This window comes from Patagioenas fasciata, chromosome 9 (assembly GCF_037038585.1).
Source record: "Patagioenas fasciata isolate bPatFas1 chromosome 9, bPatFas1.hap1, whole genome shotgun sequence".
Taxonomy (NCBI): Eukaryota; Metazoa; Chordata; class Aves; order Columbiformes; family Columbidae; genus Patagioenas; species Patagioenas fasciata.
Genome location: NC_092528.1, coordinates 21,408,126 through 21,433,440, shown reverse-complemented (window position 1 = coordinate 21,433,440; position 25,315 = coordinate 21,408,126). Strand labels below are relative to the sequence as shown.

Here is a 25,315-nt window from a genome sequence, read left to right as displayed (position 1 = left end):
GCAGAGAGCTGGGGTGTCCCCTGTCTCTGTCTCCTGTCCACGCTGGCACATGGAATGTCATGCTTTCTGTTGGCAGATGATGGTTGAATGAAGGCTGCTATCAGTCCACCACTTTGATTGCAGTCCCATGGATGCTGAGGCTGCTCAGATCCGCTGATGATGGTTTCTGCAAATCCCGCAGATTGATCAAAATCATATTTTTACAAATAAATATCTGAATTCCCTATTGCATTAGCACTCCTCGTTTATTGGAAGTAGAAGCTACAAAGAAAAGTCTAATGAAACAAGCCAGATCTGAAGGCAGAAGATACTGAAATCTGAAAGATTTAATTTAAGATTTTTATTATATATTTTCGAAGCCCTGATTATACTCCCACCCTCCAGGCATTTATTTACCTAAGGAAAATTATACTACTGATTACAAGATTGCAGGTTCATTTTCACTGCTGAGAACTCTTTTTATTACAGCTCACATTATACTTGCATGACTTATAAAGTTTTGTAACATCTTGAAATTTTTAATGCTACATTGCAGAAAAATATATATATATATAGATGAATTAGGCGGAATACTTGCTTTGCAGCCTTTTTGAAGGGGGAGACAAGTGTTAAATTCTTGGTTTGAATAGGCCTGTAAATGGTTTCTTTGGGCTATTAGATAGTGAGTTCACAGGGTACTCACAGGAGCTGCCTTTGTCCTTCAGGCTGAGTTGCAAAGTGAGAAACTATGAGAGATGTCTTTAAAACATGAGAGAATGCTTTCTGCTGTGGAATAAAAGTAAATTATGCAGAAATCGTGGCTATAGTGTGCATGAAATTATGTTTGCAAGAACCCTGTGGTAAATATTTGAGAGATAGGACATCATCTTAGTCAGAATTTCAGTTTTTCCAATAAATCATTATACCTGGGCCCTCTAAATCAAAATTCGTGTCAGCCAGCACTGCATATTGAATTAAGGAGGGATTTCCAGATGTATTACAATTATTATCTAACAATTTTGTTAATAGAACTATAGAACTGGATGAGATTTCTGTCAATTCTGATATCACAGCAACAGGGATCTTTGACTGAAACAACATCATGAATATTGGATAAGATCCTGCAGTGCTGCTCCTCCATGTTATGACATTATGCAAGGCTGAAGGTTATAAATATGTGACTTATACTGTTCGCTTTCCAGCTGGTAAAAACAAAGGGAAAAAAAAAAACACATAATGAAGTTCCAATACACAACTAGGTATAATATAGCTTTTTCTTTATATATATATCTGTATATATATCAAGTAAAAAAATCTAAAATAGTTGGAAGTAAAAAATGAAAAAATAGCTGATTGTGTTTTTTTCTTTACAGTGATATGGTAGCAAATACAAGACAAATGAGTAATAAACCTTTACATAAGGTGTTCTGGTCCCATTTCCATCAATAGGGTTCAGACTGGGGTAGAAAATGGAACAAGGTGATTTTTGCTTTTTTTTTGGCTACAACTTCTACAAGTGTTAAAGATGATGATAAGACAGAAGGAAATTATAGCACTAAATAAAACTCCAAACTGTTTTGTAAAAGACCTTAAACACCATAGGGTAAAATTTACTTCTGAACTGGGTGGAGCTAACACAAAGCATCACTGAGTCTTACTTAGGCTGAAAATACTGTGTGCTCATCCTCACCTCAAAAGATGTCCATTTTATGCCATTTTACCAAAAAAACACCCCACCCTCTGCCAACTCTCTGCTTTTTTCCCTGCATTTAAAAAAGCCACAATTCAATAGAATGGACTGAGCCGGATCTTAGACCTCAGTGATGCACAAGTTGTTGGCTGCCTTTTGTCCAGTGGTTAATTTCCCCAGAATCCTTTACATTGAAAATGTCATTTGACTAAGCTTGGCAAATGGTCACACTGAGCCCTATTCTGGCTGTAGAAAAGAAAAAAAGTACTAGTCTCAGCATAAAACAGGATTGTATAGACAGTCAACACAAAACAGTATTTTTTTCAGTTGTCTGCATAATAATAACATCATGTTTGCATATAGAACAGCTTTTGCATTATTGCTCTACTTATAAGAATATAGTAAGGAACTTATAACAGACTTGCACATTACAAACTTAAGGTTCTTTGGTGAAGAATGAGAAAACAGTATTTTAGTTGTAATTAGACCTCAGTGAAGTTTTTGTTTTTATCTGTTGATCCTTTGGATTCTTTCACAGAGGAGGGAAAGGTATTGAGTCAGCTTTACCATCGCAACGATGGCGACCCCACCGATCATCATGCAAGTGGGCCAGAAGAGGGAGTGGAACAGCACGTTGGAGCTGTACAGTTTGGTTAATATCACGTTCTTCTGAGCGCCTTCAGGGTCGTAGAAGCAGGAGAAGCGTTGGTACTTTCTGAAGTTTTCCATAACCACATTCACCAGTGACATGGATTCCTCATAATTCTTGCTGCACTTGGGTATGTATGAACACTGTTAACAAATTAGAGGGAGAAAAATACATCTCCAAACCAGATACAATGTCTGTTTTCAGGTGGCAAGCAGGAAAATCTCAAGATGATTATGCTTTTCATAATAAGAGGGGAATACTATTATGCTAATAATAAATTTATCACAGACAAAACTCAATATTTTGCATATCTACAGAATTTCCTATTGGAGAACCTCCAAGTGCTGTACAAACATTAATGCTTTAATTGTACAGTGGCCTTGTGTGATAGGTGAATGTATTACTATTGCTAATTTACACATGCAAAAATGAAGCTGATGAAGTACCTCTTCATCTTAAGTGGCATGCATATGCTCATAGTTAGATGGGTAATTGACTCTGTAAATACAAATCTGGTAGTTCAGATCTCACTTGGATCAGATCAAAGTGGTTGTAGTGGGCACAGGAGTTCATTCACAAAGCAAAAGGCTGACAAGAGGCCTTCATGCAAATTTTCACACGGGTGTAATGGCTTGATTAGGGGCAGATATAACCTAGGAGAAAACAGTTTTCTTCCTCATAACCCAGAAGGCTTTCATCCAACCTCTAACTGAAGGTCAGCCTGGCTATCAGGATGGCTTTTAGTCTTGCTTTTGCTCTTGACCCCAGTGTAAGTCCAACTATTCCTTCTCTCTGTAGATGCTGCTTCAATTTAAGTCTTAGTCATAAAGAAAAAAAAAAGATTTGAGGGTGGCTCTATCTAACACAGTTTCATCCTAGCATTCCCACAGAATGCTAAAGGGAAGTTCATTGAAAAACTAGATTATAGAGTCCAGGCATTGAGAATATTCCATGGGACATGTAGGGTGGCACACCTGGTCTATGCTAATCATTGTTTAACAAGGGACTAGTGTAGTCTGGTGATGTGGTGGGCAGACATACAAGGACTAATGCAACATCTGGATTTTGACCTAGAGTAGAAACACCTACATTTTTTGTTGTTGCTGCTGGTTCTGGGAGAGGGTTGATGGAAGCAGCCCAGGGCACCTCACTCCCTCCTCTCTTCTAGACATTTACACCTCTCTGCACCTGAAGGTTTTCTGCATCTGCACAGGATTTTGATCAAATGTCATACCCAGGCAAGAACTGCTTCAGGGTGGGGGGAAATCTGCTGCCTAACTTCTCATTGGATGTGCTTGGGGAGACTCAGAAAGTTATTGTTCCCTGGTAGTTATGAGGCGATCGTGGGTCCCCTCTATGCTCCTGCCTGTGCTGCTGAACCTGCATGCCCTGAACAAGCATCTAAATTGGTCCCAGATAATTTAATGAAAGTGAGTTTTGCACAGGAAAAAAGATGGTTTGGTTAAAATAATGCAAGCCATGACTTTTGATTATTACTATTCTAATGTATATACTTTATAAATGTCCTTTGGTTCTTTTTCATGACCACATTGTGACTTTTTGTAATGTACTGTGGTAAATCTCTAGTCCTAATAATGATCAAAGGATTAACCTCGTAACGGGATTTGATTGATTGATTGGCAAGTATATTAGCACAGAATATGAAGTGCAGCAGAACGATGGTCTGCTGTTAACAGACTGGGGCATCAAGGGTAGAGTGTGATAGCACTGCCATTATGAATATTTCATAGAACTCTAGAAATTAGAGATTGAAAATATCAGGGCAGTAATATCTCATCCATCTTCCTGCTGATGCAGGTCTGCTCCCTCCAGGATATTCTGCTGCGCTTTGCCCAGCTTTGTCTAAAATGTCCAAAGCCGCAAGCTCTCTTCCAGTTCTTATGACTCTTTAATAGATCATAATCTAGTAAGTAGGGGAAATTTCTCAGTGAAGCATATCTCATTTGTTTTTACTAAGTTATGTGCTATCACTGTTGTAACAGCAGTATTTCGAGTTTGGAATCTCATTTTTTCTTGCAAGTTTGGCCCTATACATTTTTGTTTCTTGAACTTCCAGCTGTTACTATCTCTGATCAAGGAAATAGGATGAGGACTTGACCACTCTTGCCAGAGTCCAGCCCTGCCCCTTTGATAGGAAACAGCAGGCACATAAAAACCCAAATGATGACAGAATCCTGGACTCAAAGTCAGTGGAAATGTCCCAGAAGTGCAGCAGGGGAAGGCCTGACTTCCTGCAAATTTGAGTATTTTCCAAGCATTTTCAAAGGAGACCTGGTGCTGAAGGAGAACTTGAGCTGTTGCCTCCTACACCTGGTGGCACAGAGCCACCAACCACATCAGGCTGGTTAGGCAGCCCATGTCAAGAGGGTCTGGTAGCATGAAGCTGTGAAACGCAGTTGTGCAAGGCAGGTTGAGTTGCTTTGCATGTCAGCTAAGCTCCTTGTGCTGAAACCATCTCTCTCTCCAGGCTGTGGTCTCCCATGTGCTCTCCAAGACATGGGTACTCTTTATTCCACGTGCTGTCTACATCATTCCAGTTCTCCTGAGCTCCTGGAGCTATCTTGGCCTCAGCTTTGAGAAGCTCCTTGTTGCACAAAATTGCTATGTGCAGTGAGATCCCTGGGGTAGCACAGGGCTGGCACTGCTGTACTGATGTCTGCTGTGTTGCACAGGTCATTGCTGAGAAAGTAAGTGGACATAGATTATGTGAGGTTTTGATTTATTTTTTATTTTTTTTTAATCTTCATTTAGTTTTTTCCAATGTCTGACAGGGAATTTTATATCCATAGTTCTTACACTGTATCTGTGAATGCAGACTACTAAATCTATGTTGTTTTGTTACCCCTCTGCATTGTCAAACACTTGGAAATCTGCAAATCTGAGACTAAACAATATCTATCTCTCTGTCTCAAGTGAGGATTATGTGATACAGTGTGAGAAATATGGTTCTTCTATTTCTTGCAAGTTGATCACCACAAAGACACACTAGACAGTTACAAAGAGAAGTTGTTATTACATTTCCAGCTCTACTTTTCTAATGTAAAGGAGTGGATAGGTAGCCCATATAAACTACCTCTAGACATGCCCAGTCCAATGCCCCGCTCAGTGCAGAGTTGCTCAGGCACTTGTCCCGTCAGGTTATGAGTATCTCCAAGGATGGAGATCATACGACACTCCTGGGCAAGCTGAGGGCAATTTTGTTTAAATCAATGAAGTTACACCGAAAATGCTATTGCCAGAAAAGCCCGCAGCTCAGGATGGGCAGTGAAATACCTGGTTCTAGTGCTATCTCTGTGGTTGGGGTGTGTCCTTGTCATGCTGAGCCTGGAAACTTTAACAAGATGTGCTGTGGCAATCTTTGTGAGAAAATGGTCAGGATGTCAGTTTACATCTCTTTTGGAAAGTGCAACAGGTTTGAATCAGGGGCTGAAGGAGGAGCTTTGTGTCTATATTGGCCCGATGCTGATTCCTGCAGACTGATTTCTCCAGCCCCAGCCCAGAAATGGATCTGCTGGGAACTGCAAACAACCATCGCTGCTCCCCCCACGCCAGGTAAGCTCCTCCCTAGGTTATAAATACCTGAACCTTCAACAGGAAACCATGAGATCCCCCATCATTTCTGAGTCCCAGGCAGTTATAACTGGCATAACGGTGATTCTGGTGATTAAAGCCTGCTTGTTATCTCACTTATGGGCCATGGGTATAAATCAGCAGCGGCTCTGATGACACAAAAAGAATCAAAATGATAGAGTATGAGATCGAAATGGGGCCTGTAGAATTGCTTTTACCACTGCAGTCCTTCCTCAGGGTGACAGCCTGGCCCCGTGGTCCAAGTGCAAGGGGATATTGGCCGATCACCTCTCCCAGAGGCTGCTACAGCCTTTTGACAGGTGAGAAAGGAAATTGTACCTGTGAAAGCATTTAACGCGCTATGGTTGTAGTAGCGATGAGGGACTGGTCTTTTCTTAAGGGTTAGAGATAAAGCATGCACAGCGAGAGTAATGAAAAGCCGTGAAAAATCTCGTGTGCTTTTCTGGGAAAGACTCAAGCAGCTTGACTGATATCCATTAACTTCCCACTGATTCCCACCAGAGACTGGCAGCAGCACGCTGTAGATCTTGATATAAATTGCAACTACTCTTTACCACACCTTGTGGGACGATAACCAGGTTAGACAGCAAGTTCCCGAGATTAACGATTATTTAAAATTAAAGTGCATTTTGCTCTATCCGTCCTTCTGGTGGGAAGAGGAGAGAGTCAGGCTGCAGATGCTGCTCTGCATTTGCAGTGGTGCTCAGTGAGGCGGGGAGGTTGGGGGGGATGCTGACCTTTTGAAGGTCACTGGTGTTGGCCTTGGAGGGTAAGCGCTGCACTCTACAATGTCCCCAGTAATGTCAGGGCTCAGTGAGCCAGGGATGGCTTTTTCCTTTTTTCAATATATATTTTTTTCATTTATTTATCAAGGAGAAAGATAGGAAATGCAGACCTGAGTAGGTGAATGGAGAGAGACAGCTAGCACCCAGCTGGAGCATCACAAAACCAGCCATGCTCAGGGATGCTCGTCCTGCTCCACAGGGCCGCTCTCCAGCTGAGTGAGAGGGAGCTGAGATGGGTTGTGCTGATCTGAGCTTGGAGTCTCTGCTGATCCCAGACAGGCACAAGAAGTGAGGTGTTTTATAGACATTGCAAATTTCCATTCAAAACTGTGTTTGGATTCAAGTCACATAGGCAGTAGCGTGTCAGGAAAACCTAGGAATCCTCCTGAGAGCAGAGCTTAACCTGCAAAACAACCTTGGGCTGGAGAAGTATTAACTGTGCCTACATCAAATTAAGAGGAGTTGGCATCTGGGAGAATTTCAAAGTCCATTTCAGCAAGTAAAAATCATCAATAATGGAATGTGGAGATTTATGCTGAATCTCTTGATTTATTTGAATCCAGTGGGGCACAGAGAGAGATCTGATCTGTTTCAATCAAACTGTGGTATGAGCGTCACTGGATTTTGCTTCTGCCCCAGCAGAATGTGGGGTCTGTCCTACCACAGGCTTCATGAACAGTGAGTGCCTCCTTTCTGCACTAACGCCAAACTGGAGGGGAAGATGGGGACACTCTTCATCTCACACTTCAGATCCAGAGGGCTTTGTCTCTCAGCCACAGGAGCTAATTATCCAGCAGAATAACTGGCCCGGTGCAACCATGCCGTACTTTGACTAATTTTAATATCGCTTCATCTTAATATGCAGAAGTAATTTGGTATACTGAATTGCTGCCATAAATAGTAACACAATAGGTTATGTTGTCAGCCGCCTGAACCAGGGTTCTGCTGTTATGGGTTGTGCTTTGCCAAGTGCCTGTAGTTTGGGGTTCGGTGACCTTGGATAACTAAGTAGTTAATGCAAATCTGGCGCTTGCAAGTCTGATGACTTAGCTGTGTCCCAACTCACTGCAGCTTGCAGTCCTAGGTGCCCAGGTGATGCACATACAAGGAAGGAAAGGTGGGGAGAGGGATATTTCTTAGTCCGATCCTGCCTCACTACACGGAGGGAGCAAGCAGCCACCTGTGAGAGGCGGTGGCATGGCAGGCTGTGATGCACAGCGCTGTGTCGGCCGCACAGCTGTGGCTGCGGGCCGGTGAGGAGATGCCTTCTGTGCATCTGCTGTGTTCATTATAGCTGCCAGACAGGAGCTGTCTCCAGCCCACCTGGATGGAGTTATGCTGGATTTTGTACTTGCTGAAGCAGAGACAGGAATTATTCTGCAGACTTGTTAAAAATGATCTTTTCGGTTCAATGTCTGGAATCAGGGATGTTGTGCAAGAAAGACTGGCTGACTCCTTATCTTATGTGTGCCTAAAAGCCAGGCCTCTTATTTTTGTGCTGCTGCTTTTATTTTGGCAGTCCCTGCTCAGCAAACTTTCAGCATCTTTAGATCATCCGCAGGGGTAAGTGCTGCGCCGTGACCCCAGCAGCGCAGCTGACCTCAGCGGAGATGCTCTGGACGCAGAAGTTTGTCACCAGAGACTGAGACAGAGACTTGTCTGCTGTTAGACACAGGTCTCTCGTCTGTCCGTGCTGCCTTGCCTGGCCCTGCAGTAATAAGGCCATTTCTATTCTCACTGCCGCAGATATGCCGTGCACATGGCGAGGGGTGTTTGTGATCATGCAGAGCCGGACCCGGGTGGGAAGTGACTTGTCCACAGCTCCACGAGAATATCAATGTGACAAGTGCTCGGTGCTAGCCTGTGCCTGCAAAGCACTGCTTGCACTGGTAAGGGACGAGGGAGACTTCATCCTCTGGGGCCACCAACCCGTGTGGGATGAGCTGCACTCCCTGCATGGGGCAGAGGGGAAACTGCCCCCTCCAGAGACGTGAGCTCAATTTGTGCACTGTTTTCTGCTTTCTCTGCTCTGTATTTACCAGGGAAGCAGGAGCTGGAAACCTTATATTGCTTTAAAGTGAGAAATAAGTATAACAAAGTAAGCCCTCCAGAAACCCATTTAGGAAGAAATTTTATTCCATGCTCCTACCTCAGAATTAATTTTCATTGTTTCCTCGGTGTGGTAGAGCAGAAGCTTCTGGCCAGAAGAGGTGAGATTAACGTACACCTGGAGGCAGGGGTACTGAGAGATTTTCCAGCAGTCTGGACCGCAGCTAAACGAGCAGTTGAAAGTTTCTGTGATGGATGCATTGAGAAGTGAGCACTGAGCCTCTTCCGTCCAGACACTAAATAGGAAAAAAAAGAAACGTTAGAGCATGTCGAGAATGGACAATAAGCACTAAACACAGCTCAGGCTTTCCATCTGGGGGCATCTTGTAGGAGATGCTACATGTTGCAGGGACTTGATCAAAGGCTGGACTTTCTCATGTCACATGTTGCAGACAGTGTTATTCTGCAGGACACAAAGCTTGTGCTTTGGGCACAAAAAAGCCTGATCCATTTATGTCTATGTATAAATGAAAAGGGAAATTGAACTTTTAGTCTGGAGAAGATATATTTGACACCAAAGGGAAGCAGCAGAGATATCAGAGAAGAAAACCAAGCAGCTTTCTCCTGGAGAGAGCACAACACATGTGGTGCTTTGTGGCATGATACCTTGGTCCAAGAGTTGATGGAGCAGAGGTTGGAAGGGCAACTTTGCATTACCATGGTACGTCTGTTCGTACACATGAAGACACTAGCACAGAAGTGGTATTGCAGACTGCTCCACCTGCAGGAAAGGTTTTTCCAGTGACAGCTTGCTTGATTTTCTATGAGTTAAGCCAGCTGATGTAATCGCTCTGAAGGATTTTGACTTATCTCTAGCTCACCAGAGGCTAAAACTGGGAAGATGAAGCCTGGGTGTGCCCTGGTAGTTTTCACTTGGATTTCCTGCATGTATTTAAAAATTTACAGCTGTATTTTCCTTAGGGATGAGAGCAGTGAGAAGGACACAGCAAGGGTTCTGTGCAAGACCCCTCACAGGCTTGAGGACAGGTTTCACCCCAGGGCTCCCCGTTACCCCTGTTTATCTCCTCAGCTCCTACCCAGTGTCTACCCCTAGCTATGAGCAGGCTGAGAGTCTGCCTGCCCCTTCCCAAACCTGCAAAGGGCTTTACAGGGTGATATCAAAGATCTCTAACTAATTCTCTTGGTGTTTCGCTTTGGTAGTAATTACGCTTGCATATTCCATTTTACATTTACATGAAGTTATTCTATGATTTCTAGGGGGAAATCAAGTGAAAGGATTTCTTTTCCCCCTCTCAGGCAGTATTTTAAGGAAGGGGTGTTGCTGTCTCTAAAGGAGATCTGGCTGTGCAAAGAGAAGTGACAGCAAAGGCTCCTGGGTTGTCTTTTCCTCACTTTCACCTTTCTGACTGCTGTTTTATTCATGCATGGGGGTAATAAAGTAACACCTGCCTACAGTGGACTTGTGAAGATGGAATATTTGATAGGTGCTTTGACATCTTCTGGCAATTTTTCACATCGTTTATAACATAAATCATGTCTTTCTATAATACATGAGCAATTTTGAATTTAGCAGCCTCTGCAACTGACTCTGATATTGCCAAAAGGTCTAGGAGAGCAGTTGAGAAAAGCAAATGCTCTTGGATACTTAACAGGGCTTGATCTCTGTTTTCAAAAGCTAAACTTTGTCTGGATTTAAAAAGGTAAAAATACCTTTATCACACAAATAAGATGCTGCGAATCAGTACAGTTTATCCTCATCCATCACTACCTTTTCCTTATCATTGCAGGGTCAAGAGAGAATATTTTCCTGCAGGCATGCCCATATAATTGAGGATATTTGAATCAGCGTACTTTAGGCATTTATTGTACATGCCTAAATAAGAACTCAGGGCTGGATAAGCCAAATTGTGCCAGGTATAGGGCATTGCCTCAGAGCAGTTTTGGACATGACAAACTAATGTTTTGATTCCCGATTACACATTTTTTCATTCTCCTGACTCCGCTGATTGAGGCAGAAAAAACATTGTTGACAGTCTTATTACAGTCTGGTCTGGATTTTAAATAGGGCTCATGCTTGAAAACTGATTTCAAATGCTGCTAATGAATCACAGGCCAAACTTTCTGTTCCATGGCAGAGAAGGAAGCCAGATAAAGCCTCAGAAACATTAAGTTCCATGTAGTAACGATGAAAGATGATCTTTCACTTCCAGCAAATGACTGTATTTCAGGAGGATTTCACTTGTTAAAATGAAAGTAATAACCTACATGGAAAACTACATGCTACAAAACAGCTTCATTTCTTTCCTAAATGAATTCTCTATTCTTCATTTGAAAGTGTGTTGTTTCTTGAGACTGCTAAATATTTCTGGTGATCTCTCCCAAGTTTGGGCTTTGCAGCAAAAGCCCCTGAGAGATTTGCAGGGTTCAACAGACTGTTGACCAGCTGATATGAATATCATACTGGTATTAAACTGTGGCAAGTCTGAAGCCTATGGATCAAGATTTCCTCAAACAGGGACCTAATTCTTCCCTCACTAATGTGCCTATTATTCAACTCCCTTTCACTGTAGCTATGCCTAATTTATACTGGGGTAAGGAAATGCAGAATCAGAGCTATGTTGACCAAAAGAAAAAAAACCCAAACCTTTAATGAAAAGAGTTAAAAGAAGAGGTCATGGAAAGTCAACTGGAGCAGAAAGTGAGAGATTAGGGTAACCATGATGAAATTACCTTTGCATATAAGACCGCAGCAGGGTGATTCCCAGGAGAAAGTACATCATGATAGAGCACACCATCATGGCCAGCCCGAGGAGTATGGCCCGGTCTTCTCCGGCTTTTAGAGCTGTGACTGTTTTCCTTTTGTCCAGTAGATCATGATCCCTGATTTTCTGGTAAATATTTCTGAGGTTGAAAATAATATATTCTTATGTGAAGTTCATATTTAATAAAAGAACCCTCTACAGAGTGGGTAGTTCCACCTCCATACCCATCTCATGGGAGAGAAAGGCTTAAGGGTTGTCAGGTGTCCTTTTTCATTGGATTCACTCTGACCTGGTGGAAACATATTCATCTCCAAAATAAATTACAGCCATTTCTAAAAAGTTAAAAACTTCTTACAGTAAATGCAGAAAGTAGATACTTGTGTCAGCTCAGTAAATCCTTCTTTGGTATAGGTTCATTGGCTCAGTTGAATTATGCCATAGGTGAATCTGACCTGCCAATGCCATCTTAGGCCACTAGAAGATGTTTAGGTATATGAGGTGTCTTTTCTTCAGTTGAATATGGTAACAGGTCTTATGTTACCATATGTAGAAAAGAGCCTGAAGAAAGTCGTCACTAAAATTATCTGAAAGGGCCACATTCTTTTCTGATCCCCTACAGCCTAGTGGTTTGGGTAATTTTTTACCCTGAGTGTGACTCAAAGCTCATGAAACACTATGCAATTGCAATTGATTTCTGTGGGTTTTTTGATTGGGAGCTTATTTACTTTATTTATAAAACAGCTTTCTGTAAGCCCAGTTACTCATTATGGTGAAAACCCTCACAGAAAATTATCCACCAAAGCTATTTGTTCTGGGATTAAGAAAAAAAAGATACAACAAACCATTCCCCCTTCAGTAGAGTCCTTTGCGTTTTCTAACCATAAGTCCTCCTTTCATCTCCAAGCCTTTGATGATTCAATGGGTCATGAGGACACAGTGGTGAAGAAGGAAATATTTGAGTACATTTCAAACACACTCAAACTTTGTGGGTTTAAAATGTACTTACAGACCTGAGGCTGGTCAAAAACTCCTGCGTTTTCTGTTATGGTTCTTTTGAATCGTCCAGGCAGCACCCGAAGCATGTGAACCGCACACCTCTGAGCCCTGGTACCACCATAACATGGACATAGTAGTACATGTGGAAGAAGTTCCTCTTCTACTGTCTGCAAAATGGCAGGTGAGCAACATCAACGTCACTTTGGGCTCTATCAAACCCACCACTCATTTAAGCTGAAACCACCAAGTTTCACTCAACCTTGGAAAAAAGCACTGTGCCAGACCAACCGTAAAACTTATGTTCACTAATAGGGACAAAGAAATAGAGTTAAGACTGATGTAAAATTATAAATCATACATAAACACAGCAGAAACAACAAAATAGTTTTAATCATAAACTCCCTGAAACTGGAATTGAATTTGTATTCAGATGATGAGTCATAGTCAGGAAAAGCACATATGGTGTGGGGTTTTATAGCAAAAATCTTGCTTAGATGATACTGCAGTCAATAGTCTCCCATACCTAAGACCTTCTGAGGTTTCTTCATACAACTGTAATTTACATGTTTAGATGTTTCTGGTTTCTCTTCAAAATCATCCTTTAAAGTTTGTCAGTGTTTTTCTAGTTGGAAATGAAATGGTAATTCAGCCTGTCAAAACGTTCTCTGGCGTTGGGGAGAAAAACTACATTGTGAACTAGCAGATGCAATTGCCTTCAAAGAAGTGTGTAGAGTAATAATCTAATGTTACTTTTCTATTATTATTTATCAAACTGTATTTAACTCTGAGAGCTGCTATTATGATTTGCATTGCTCCCAAATGGAAGCAGGCAGAAAGGCAGAGATTGTCTTGCAGTTCCAGCACATTAACCGATCACACAGCATAACTTATGTCAGCATGTAGACATAAAACAGAGACAGTGCAATCACTCACTAATGTCACCAGAGTAGCTAGGACATAAAAGGGATACAAATGGACAATTTAAAAATAAATAGCTAATTGAGAATGGTTACAAATACTTCCCCTATGGCCTTGAGCCAGGAAATGTGCAATGAGAGGTAAAAAAGGATGGACTGAAGGGTGTGTTGTAGAAATGATCTATCTGGCAGGTGACTGGCAAAGGGGACAGTGTGTGGTGACTGCTTGCCAGACGGATGTCCTGCGTTCACCTGCCATTGTAAATAAAGCTAAATAAAGCTCTGCCTTGAGCGTCAGGCTCGGAGCAGTTGTTCGGTTGCTCTTTTGAAAATATTTGTCATTCAAAGCCCCAGACAACAAGAAAGTGGTAGCCTTGTGCACCTTACGGAGGGCTTTTTTCTTCTGAACCCCTGCCAGGAGTCAGTGTCATCCCATGGGCCGAGGCGTGTGGTGGTGTGGTATGTGCCGGTGTGTGACACACCGATCCTGATGCAGCCCAGGAGACACGCTGAGTAACCATCCCTCCTCCTCCTCCTTCCCACTCATACCTGCACTCGGGAGGTGTCAGTTTGCTCAGCAGGATACTGGAAACATCTGCTGTTACCAGACTTCACATTTTTGCCCCAGAGAACCCTGGCTTTCGGGGACGTGATATGTTGTTGTCCAGAATATTTTGCTACTAACAGAGCAACTTTGGCATCTCCTTAGCTGGAGCAGCAGCAGTGGCTGCACACATGTGTGTGCTGCTCCCTGAGGAGGATTTTGTGCACATGTGAACTTTTGGCACAGCCCAGGGACCTCTTTCTACTCGGTGAGCTGGAAGAGCTCCATGCTTAGCTGGCTGATTTTGGATCCCATGGCTGCACAGCCACAATTAGCTGACTGCTGCAGTGTGTTTAAGCACAGATCACTGCATCCCAGACGCTGCTCACCTAGGTGACTCCATTCAATATTTGCAGTTACCTGTAATAACTCCCCAAATATGTCCTGTGCAAAGACATTTAATAGGAAGCAAGCCTCCAAGGACAAAAGGTCTTTGCTCTCCTGAGTATTTCCGAACTGAAGGTCTCCCCTGCTAAATCTCCATGTTCCTGTTGCCAAATTCCTCAGAGGATATGGGCTGGTTGTTCTACCCAGGCTCAGCTGCCAGAAGGGAAATCTCATCTATGACCATGTCTGCTGGGGACAGACAGAGCAGAGATTTCTCTCTCCATGTCTCTGCACAGCAGCAGTGCAGGGATCCCTCTGCAGCTCCTGCAGAAGTTCAGAGCAAGGGAAGGCTTAGGGAGGACCTGTGTGATGAAATGAGGTAGTCCAGATTACATTACTCAGCCTGAATACGAAACAGCTGATCTGAGCCTACCAGCCTAAAGGAAGAAGTTGTATATCTTCTGTAGAGTTGCTCGCATTTGCTGCAGCCAAGACCTTTCTTTGATGCCACGAGGGACATGACCATTTAGCATTCACTTATGTGAAGGACGAGACATGCCACATGTATTGTACATGCTCTGTGCTCTGCTGGTGCAGGGCTGCTCCACAACTCTGGGGATATGATGAATTTATTGGCATGTATTAGGAATGGTCTGGTATGCTAAGGGCTTGCAACTGGACACTGCCATGTAGAGCAGGAGAGGCTAAAGTAAAACTCCTCTCGAACCAGTACAACAGTTCCTGTTTTGCTCCTAAATGGGTAGATCTAGGAGCATGAAAAAGGGGGTCTAGTTTCCTCCCTGGAAATACAGAATAATCAGGCATCTGATACAGAATAATCAAGGCCTGCTTGAATTATTCAGAGTGACTTTGAATTCACATTCATTTCTCTGATATCACAGTTACCATGCAGACATCACTCAAATTACTTCATGTTGAGGTATCTACTGATATCAGGAATCCTTGAATGCAAGAACCAAAAATCCTCTTGTATCTTAGCGGCACAATTCCCAGTGCTCAGGGAGTTTTCTGCTCAGAAGCCAATTTCTTTACTTTTTTTCTTTCCCTTTATAGGGTATATATAGGTGCATCAGTTTTTGTTATTAGAGCTATGGCAACAGGAAATGTCTCTGGAGCTCTCACAGAAGTCTCAGTGATGGTTGTAGAAAAATTCCTATCCATATGAACAGATTTCGTTCACTCAATTCCTTACCTCTCTCCCACTAAACTGGTCTGAACTGAACCAAATAAAATCAGTGCTTTGGTTTTCTGAGCTTACAATGTTGTAAAAAGCCTAATTGACAGCTGGGAAAGAATGAGGGCTTGACTAGGTTTCTGAAGCCAAAAAAATGGCAATTGAGGAACGGTGGATGTCTAAAAGAGCAATGGAATAAATATTTACATTTTGGATGAAATCCTGCAAAAGCAGATGCCCAAGAGACACCTTCCACCCAGGAGGGGATTCTTCCACAGCAGGTGACCCATTGCTGCATAGGATATTATTACAGTGTGACGCCTCAAAACTCAGCAGTCGTGGCACGTGTTAGGAGAAAAGTTTGCTGCTCCAGCTGACAATCTTCCTGTCTGAAGCTTAAAGAGTAAAAATTCTCAGGAAAGGGTCATTTAGTGGGAGTAATTTCTCTAAAATGCACTGCCTGTTTGATACAGCGATGCTTCTGGCAGCGTTACACGTGTTACAGTCACTGCCAGACACTGGCAGATGCATTTCTCCCACCAGCAGCACTTGCTCTGCATTCACACCTCTTCTGCAGCCCTCAGGCTGTGGTCAGCACTCTCCTATTTCAATTTTCTCTTCCTCCCTTAACCTCCTGCATTTTTATTAATCGTTCACAGGGTATGAAATGTTCCTGCTGTACGACTCTACGGGACTGTTTGGGAAATAAACCTACCCAAAGGTGTGAAAAGGCACCTGAAGTGACCATGGCTGGTAGGTAAGTAGAGAGATACTGTTCCCTATGTCCCCATTTCTGCAGGCAGATGGGGTGAACTCTACTCAGGGTTTAAGTTGACCAGATGCCAGCCCAAGTTAGTCTGTCTCACTGAAAGGTTTGGTGTGAGTTGAAGGCCATGCTAATCAGGAGCACACGGTTTCCAGCCAGCCCAGTGTGTGGGCAGATATCTCCTCCGACTGTCTAACCTTGGACAATCCTGTCTGTGAGAGTGTTTTAGCACAGAAGAATATTAGCCTGGGGAAAATTCAATTAGAGACTTTCAGAAGTACATGGGGCAATTAGATAACCAGTTCCAATCAAAAGTCCATGGAAACCTGCTGCCAAGCTGCCCTTTGTGGCTTCAAAATATCTGTTTGGGATCAGATTGTCAAAAGGGCTGAACACCAATGAAGGCTTTGCAGAAAAGTTCAGCAAATGGGCCAATTCTCCAAAGAAACTTGGCATCCTGAGGGCAGCTCTGCTGTCTGGACTCATGAGTGCATTTTCCCATGCAGATGCCAGCAGTAACGTCTCAATAGAATAACTGAAGAGTGTGTTTTGCTAATTGGTACTGTAGATACATTGACCTCTGTTTTTGATTCACCGTAGTCTGATTTTTTTGTGATTACATTTAATGGTTCCCCCTGCAAGGGGAACTGAAGGAGAGGAGGGAAGGGGGAAAGAAAGGGAAATGTGTCTGGTTGTGACAAGACAGGCTGTCCAGCAAATCTCACTACAAAGGAGAAAGTTTTTGGAAGAAGGAGTATGAGTGTTACTGATAATTGTTCTTTCATCAGAAATGTTTAACTTCTTTCATTCCCAACTGAGTGCTGCCTTTGTGGACTTAAAACCTCTCCTATCCTTTCCTTCTCTTCTGTGTAATTCCCTGCTCCCCTGAGAGATTCAATAGCTCATTTATTCCTCTGTCTCCTTCAGCCTGTTCCCTCCAGCAACATCACTTAAGTGGGCTGGTCAGCTACCAGTAACCAGCTCACTTTCAAGTTGCTTGTCATCCCCTGGCTATTGGGCAATGTGTTGCACACATGCTTATCGTTACATACACACGCACATAAACCAGAAACATCTCTGACAGCTGGATGAACCATCCAGATGTGTAAAAGTTATACAGGGCAATGATGTGGCTGGGGGAGAGGAGACGGGGGCAGGATGGGTGTTTTCTGGAGGGGTGTGTGGGAGTGGTGTGGGTTGATGGCTGGAATCAGGACTCCTGCAAAGGGCACAAAGGCTTCACAGGGTTGGAACTGGGGCTGAAAACTTGTGGCTGGGGCTTAGTGTGCTTTCAAATGTTCAAGGTGTGTGTGCTGACCTCAGAGATGGTCACAGTGTGCTGCTGATGTCCTGGGGGCAAGGAATGCTTTGACCATGGCTCTAGCGTTGTCCCTTCACTCTGTTTTGGTTTGACATGTTAGCCCTGGCACTCCTCGGCTGGTCTTGTCGGCGGAGCAGTAGCCAGGGGGTGAGAGGCATCCTTGCTCCCCTCTCAGTGCCACCACTGAAGAAAAGCTACAGGCTACACTCCTAAAGAGTCAAATCTGTAAGAGACAATCAGCACAGATGCCGTTTACCTTTTCTCATCATGTCTGTAAGATGTAGAGCCCCGTCCACTGGTCCAAATAAACATTTTAGAGGGTTGCCCAGTGTTGGCTTTGCTTGATGCAGTGGGACGATGGAAGGACCTGAGGGAAGAGGGATAATTTTTGTCACTGCCCATCCGAGGAGGCAGACCACATCATATCCAGAGTGCCAAGTCCCCTGTGGCCATGCCCAGTGTAGTCTGAAGATAGACCATTTGTTAAGTCAAGGTGAGATGTAAAATGATGGGTGGGATGAACAGATCAGTGGGTGGGAATGAAAGATAAATCTCATTAGCCCCACTGGTAAAATCTGATCCTGGCTAATCAGGCTTAGCTATGCTCCACACTGCAAAGTATTTGCACCATGGACAAGAAATCATCAGTAGTTTAAGAACAGGTAATAGCTGCATCCAGTGATCTTATGTCAGTGTTTTGGGGGTAGAAAGTGGCTATTGTTCAGCACAGGCACGTTCCTTACGGCTTATTGGTTGTGCAACAGCTCTCCATGTGATTAGACTCTCAAGGAAAATGTCCAAATGAGGCACAAGTATGAGATGTAAATGCAGCATTTTGTGGAAATGTAACCGATGTGACAAAGATGTCTTTTCCCACAGAGAAACTACTGACCCAAGGCCAACTGGTACCAGACTGGTTAGATTTCTGCCATGGGGTTTACTTGTTTCATAGCAGGGTATGAGACCTGCTGCCTTCTCTCAGGTCCTCAGGGTCTTTTGAAGAGGGGAAAAGTCTGAAGGATATCATTTTAAGGCCTGAATTTAAACCTTGTACTTCCGTTAGATCTCATAGAAACAGAAATAAAAAGTTGAAAGCTTCCTAAAGAAGGCTGCTCTCTCGCCCTGATTCAAGACACATTCACATCTGAGTTATTCCTACCAGATTTTGATTACCTCAAATCAATTGAATATGAGGAAAGACCTTTCCAGATGCCAGATTGGGACCACAGACTCTATTTGACTACAGCTCCCTTTGTAGTTCCTCCTAGTCTGTGCCTGGTTTTAGTGAGGATCAGTTAAAATCTTGATCTCTGAGAATTTGGCACGGCACTTTATAATTTTACTGTATTCAGAGAAAGGCCTAAGGAAAAAAAATCCAGACACCAATTGCTTTAATACCGAAGATTTTCGTACACTGGGGGCTATTCTTTAGCTCACTGAAAAAAAAACAAAAAAAAATGGCTGTCGATGCTGTCAGCAGTGGAAGCACATGAATTCCTTAGTGCTCCTTGCCTGAAAAAGTCTGTAATGTCACTATCTACATAATCATGCAAAGGACTAATTTCAATATTTGCATAGTGGTGAACCTACGAGAATACTTAAATCCTGCAGAGGTGGCTGCAGGGGAAGACTGACATGGATGGGAGCCAAAATCCGTCCATACACAGACAGGCTGATGGGTGCCAAGGGACTGGGCTCTCCATCTGGGCTCAGCCTAGAGCTCCATTGCAGGGTCAAACACACAAACTGGGCAAACTGGTCAAACTGGTGACCCCGTTGCCTCCTCCCTGCTTGGATCCTGCTGCTCCCTGTTGCTGGGGTGGTCAGAGATGCTGGCTCAGGACCGGGGCTTGCAGGGAGGGACCTTGCTTGAAATAACAGATGGTTATTATCTCACAAATCTTTTGTGCTGCGTTCATGCACAGCAAATTGGACCAGAAGGTGGCCCAAAAGAAGGGAGGTAGAAGGAAGGGAACCTCCCTCAGCCCCTTCCTTGACTCTGTGATAATCACTGCCACTCTAAGAGCCAAAAAAGAGTATTTTCTTTCCTTACAACCACTGTAGTTAATTATTGAGGAATAGACAGTGGAAAGAGGTATATCCTCCCTGACGTAACAATAGCTTAGATGGTGAAATAACACCTACTAGGACCTAATCAATATACCTACTGACTAAAAAGTGTTTTTATAGTGATCATGGCCAGAAATTTGGGTTGCAGGACCTTGGGTTTAATCCTCACTCAGGTATGTAACATTGCACATACATGACCCCAGACAGCACAGCACAACAGTGACCACCAAGCCTGCACTCAAGGAGCTGCTGTTTCTGCATCAAGCAATGCAGGAAGGCTCAGAGCAACTACCCAAGGGCCCAGAGGCCATGTCAGGTATTGGACTGAGGCTCTGTCCCGCCAAGGGGATGCCAGAGGAGGAAAAGGGGTGTCAATTCCCAGCAGAGTGATTTCAGACTACCATATACAGCCAGTGCCCCAGAGCAGTCCATATATGACAGCATTAATGCTGCCTGCCTCATTAACTGGGCAATCCAAGCTAACCATCACTATTTAACACCCAATTACACACCTAATTTTGTGTAAAATTGTTACACTGGTGACACCACAGCAGAGGTCAGATGTAAGCAACTAAAGCCCATGTTTCCTTTAGGTGGGGTTTGGGTGTAAGGTAAGAGCCTTTTGCAGAACAGTGACAATGCAAACTCCCCAGGACTCTCCCTTGAAGGCCTTCGGAGGACTTGTAACTTAGAATGGTTGCAACCTGTAGGACTGTGTCTTGCTCCACCAGGTCAGTTAGCAAACCTCCAAGCCTTTCTCCTCCCCTGAGTTAATCTCAAGTCAGGACTGTGAACCCCATTCCTTCCCAGATCCCTCTCTCTTTTCTGAGAAAACAAGTAGCAATGAATTACTTTTTTTTTATATTTTTTTTCTTTTCCATTACCACCGTGAGTCAGCTGCTGGCAACATATTTTTATCATGCAACAAGTAATCCGCCTGTGAAACTCATTACCGCAGGATGTCAGCCTGGCATTTAGAGTAAAAGTGGATTGTGCTATTGCTTGAACAGACGGAGCACCTAAAGTCATGACAATACCTGTTAAAAAATCAGTTTAGAAGAGGTGCTACAGGCTGCTTTTTGACTAGCAGGAGTATGTAGGGGATATTCCTACTTGGGCGGATTACCAGCAAACTGCTGTACTTGATATGACTTCTGCTGTGTAGTCTTAGAATAAGGATACTGGGTTGGACTCTGGACTTTCTGCTTGATGTTGCTGTTTCCTTCACTATTTACCCAGTAGGGCATCAACACAGATACATCTCAGTGCAGTTGCCACAGAGACAGGTGAGGAAGCCATGCTTTATTTTTTTACAAAACACACCTCATTCTTGGCATTTGGGTCTATTCTGAATAAATCCCGAATGTTTAAGAAAGAAACACAGAGTACAAAATGTACAGTCTCCTGTGAATACATGTATGTTTGTGCCCATGGACTTTGCTGCTCTGCACTGGCCAAGGAGCAACCCTAGGGGCCCATGATACTGAAACAGTGATTCTCCCCAAGGCTGACCCACTCTTCAGTCTTCTCCTGTTCTCGTCCTTCTCTTGTACATCATCATCTAGTGAATTTTATGGAACTCAGTAGGAAACCTAACAAGGTTTCCACTTTTTCAGATATTGCAAGATAAAGACGTGAGTGGTTCTTGCAAGATTTGAACTACTCTGCTCCATCCTAAAGAGTGTCAATATGTCCACCCAACAGCAATCACCTCAGAAAGGACTGCAGTGTGAAAAAAACACACTGTGACAGCATTTGCTTCGAATTGCTTCAAAAATTATGTGATTCTGAGGGTGGATCTCAAGACCTTTAGCTGGTACCTTGGTAGCTATATTGCATGTTCTGTTGTCCTCATTTTCACCCTGGCCTGCCTACTCTCCTTCCTCAGGCTTCTGTTTATGTCACGGTTGGTATGAAATGTCCCTTATCTCTAGGTCACCTCATCTGTGGAAAAGGGATGTTGTGGACAACGTTTTTAGATGGAAAACTGCATTTTATATGTGTGTTTATTTGTAATTGCGTCTATGTTTACATTAATCACAGGGTTTCTGGGACCTTGGAGACCATTTATGACACCAAACTAATGAGCTCTGCTCTCCTTATGGCATTTCATTTCCTGGGCAATGTCACCACTGTAAAAAGAACAGCACTTGCATTAATTTTGCCTCATAAAAGACACCCTGACTCATCAAAACCCAACAAAAGCTAAACTTTCACCTGCAGATACAATCACTGACCTCTTAAGCTTTGTCTGAATACACCCACACCCTGCAGTGTCCACTCTGCCAAGCACTCTGGATGCTTCATCCCAATATTTCCCATCCAGGAGATTCATTTGAACACCAAAGCACTGAAGATGCAAACCAGAAATCAGGTGAACACCTGGCTGGCCACTCCCTTCTTCTGACACAATTCAGACGTTAGTGTTTCTTGCATAGTCAAAATATCTGTTTTCGCTGCAAGTCTCCATCTGAGTACAGTATCTGGCTTGCCCTAATTCTACTTGTCTGTGGGCATAACAGAAGAATGGCAAGCATGGACTAAGAACAACAGCAATAAGCTAACTCATAAAAGAAATGCATCTGCATTAGTAGAAGACAGTTACCACTTAGGGAACATTCAACGCTCTGGCAGTAACAACACTAAATTGTGAAGCAGCAACAGCAATATCAAGTGGTGTATTTCTGCCTCGTGACTGGACTTTGCTGTTCTGCAAGCTAATGGGCACAGTGCAGGACAGAATGACATAAATAACTGTTCTCTTTGGAGCATCTCAGGAGCTCTGGTTGTACTAATTGACTAATCCAGCTGGCAGATGACCTTGAATTTGGGGTTCCTCGTAATGGCAAGGGAAAAATGGGCAACTGGCAGCATGTGTTAATGTACTGATAAGAGTTTAGGAAGACTAATGGCTAATGAAGCTTCATTAATGAATTTACCTCTATTTCTGGCCCTTCATCTAAATCTCCCCAGAGCTCAGGTCTTTCCATCTAGTTTTTGAGTTGAATGAGGGAGACCCAGGGCAGCCTTGCTGGGCTCTCACAGTACAAGCAGGTCTAAGACCCTCCATGTCCAAAGGGGGAGGAGAACAGGGCTGCCAGTGGCACCTGAAGCCAGTAACATGGGGATGTAGGTTAGTTGTGTGTGGAACATGGAGACTTTTGGTTTTGTTTACAAAGGCAAAATTTCTTTTAACTGAAAGTCATCGTTTACAATCCTTAATTCCCTCTCCTCAGTATATACAGGAGAAAGAGACATATTCAGAAAGGCTGAAGTATCTCTGACTCTTTGCTATATGACAACATGCAATATGTTCACACTTCAAAATTAAACATTTCAAAATAACCTCTAAATCTTACAGGTTTGCTTCTCATGATGGTGTTATTTTTTTTTTTTTTGTTTTTTTTTGTGGTTTTTTTTGTTTTTTTTTTTGTTTGTTTGTTTGTTTTGTTTGTTTTGTGGGTTTTTTTTTTGTTTGTTTTTGTTTTTTTTTCCTCCAGTGCTGGCTTTCTGTGTTTTGAAAAAACTTGCTTTTTAATGATGCTTGTCACTCCTAGCCTTCCCCTTTAGTAAGAGCTACCTGCCTAGTACTAATCTAAGTAACCCACACAGCATGGCTGCAGGTTTTGTGGTCTTTATTCTTTCTGAGCTTTTTAACTAAAATATCCTTCTCCTTGTTTTTCCTCCCTACTGCCCCAATGCCTCTTCCTATACTTTACCCTCCCCATGATGACATATTCTGCTCACCCTGGCTGCACTGTCTTAGTCTTAATTTACTGATTTAACTGCTTGAAACTGCAACTTTTTGGAGAAATTCCTGTGTTCCTAGGTCAGATACAAAGGAGGGAGCTACTGCCTGTCATTGCAAGCAAGAAAATCCCAGCTTCTCTTCTTTGGCAACCTCCAGGCCAGCTCAGAGCAGTTTGGCACTATGGCCTCAGCTCCCTCATCTGTACAAGGGATTTGCTTATCCCATCACTGTACCTGGTGGAGTACACTTTCAGGCCACCTTCAGGTAGCAGAGCATCTAGTGAAGAGCCAGCCCTTATTATCATCTGCCTGTTTTGGTGCTGGTGAGTTTGCAATCCCAGCACGAGGCAATGTCTCTCTTGATACGCAGTCGCCGGGTATCAACATTTGTTAGGAACAGCTGAGGATAATTGTCCCCTTTGCCTGCCAGGACTCTGCAAACATTTTTAGCTTTCTGTACTGAATTTGGATTTACATAGCAAGTGACACATTGGACAAGCACTGTATTCATCACCTCAGCTGATCTCTGGGGTTGAGGAGGGCACAATCTGCCTGTAAAATTGGCTGTCTTTGGGATGGGGTGCAGCAGTGGCAAGCGCTGGGTCACCTCGCTGCACCATGCCTCTCATCAGCTGAGCCAAGAAAGTTTGATGGGGAGATCTGCTCTGCCGAAGACCAGATAGCATTTCACTGTTGAGGAAGCAGCCTTGAGGTGAGGATGAAGACAGTGAAAGTGCTACACTACCTCACTTGATCCTCTCCTTTGAGTCTTAGCACACTTCTCTGTGTTTGCAGAGGGTTATATCACCTTAGGTGCTACACTGCACCAGAAGAGCTATATGGTCTTGGGGCTGGCTGGCTGGCTACGAGCACATGAGTGACAGTGAAGATGCTCCATGTCCTGCAATCTTTCCATGATAAACCCAGCGGGAAACTGACAGAGGGTGAGAGAAAGCAGATGAAGTGGAGGCTCACTGCTGCATTGCTTCTCTACTCCCAGGGCTGGGAGCTGTTTCCAGCTCTAGTTTCGTGCTGAAGTCAGTCTCTCTGATGGTCATGCAGAGGGAATGACCAGCTGAGATTTTGTGGTTACCCACTTTACCAGATCTTAGAGGAGGCTCTTTTGGGTACTAAAAAGACTATTTTTAAGAATAATTAGTTGCACAGTGGGAGCTGATCACCTCTGACTAGGCTGAAGTAACATGGGTTCTGACTTGACTGATACGTCCCTACACCACTGTCATCTCAAGGCCCTGGTATTTATATCCCACACAGAAGCAATGGGATGTTTGCACTGCCTTTTCACAGGTGATGAACACAGGCACAGAGGCTGCTGAGACGTGGCCAAAGTCTCCCAGGAAGTCTGTGGTGGATGTAGTGGAGAAAATAGCTTAAGAGATGGTGGAAAACCACTTTCCACCCAGCAAAGAGGTAGAAGAGCGAACATACATACAGATTCCCATGCCAGAGAGCAAAGGCTGAGCTTTGCTTTGGGGAAATGCCAAGTCCCATCCATGGGGACATCTCCTCCAATTCCAGCTTTGTGCAGCTGTGCTTCAGCTTTACACCCCCCCAGAGAAGGCCTGATCTGAGAAGTACACAGCTTTTAAATGTCCCTGAGGAGAGTATTTCATTTCAGGAAAGCAGTGCTAAAACCCTATGGCGTGTTTGTGGGCAGGAGCACAGGGAAGGCAAGAGTGGTGCTGGGGATAGGGGAGGCATCAGCAGCCTTTAGCGAAGCCACTAAGCAGCAGCAGATCACACAAGCAATGTGGCTGGGGAGAGAGGTGGGGGCAGAGAAAGATAAACAGATGCAGAGCAG

General features: G+C 43.6%; 1 protein-coding gene across 8 annotated transcripts in view; it reads right to left on the bottom strand.

The window, feature by feature from the left end:
* Positions 1 to 1,239: 1,239 nt before the first annotated feature.
* The window catches only part of LOC136105257 (calcium-activated potassium channel subunit beta-2), a 142,502-nt gene continuing 118,426 nt past the window's right edge, over positions 1,240 to 25,315 (bottom strand). For 4 of the 8 annotated variants that reach the window (XM_065844932.2, XM_065844934.2, XM_065844929.2 and 1 more), the window contains 4 exons: positions 17,930 to 18,040; positions 11,516 to 11,686; positions 8,865 to 9,060; positions 1,240 to 2,461 (listed from right to left, as the gene is read on the bottom strand). In XM_065844932.2, the coding sequence (XP_065701004.1) occupies positions 2,177 to 2,461; positions 8,865 to 9,060; positions 11,516 to 11,686; positions 17,930 to 18,040 (763 nt within the window). In that variant the 3' untranslated portion in view covers positions 1,240 to 2,176. The remainder of the gene's footprint in view (positions 2,462 to 8,864; positions 9,061 to 11,515; positions 11,687 to 17,929; positions 18,041 to 25,315) is intronic. The other 4 variants (XM_065844933.2, XM_065844938.2, XM_065844931.2 and 1 more) reach the window with 2 other exon arrangements.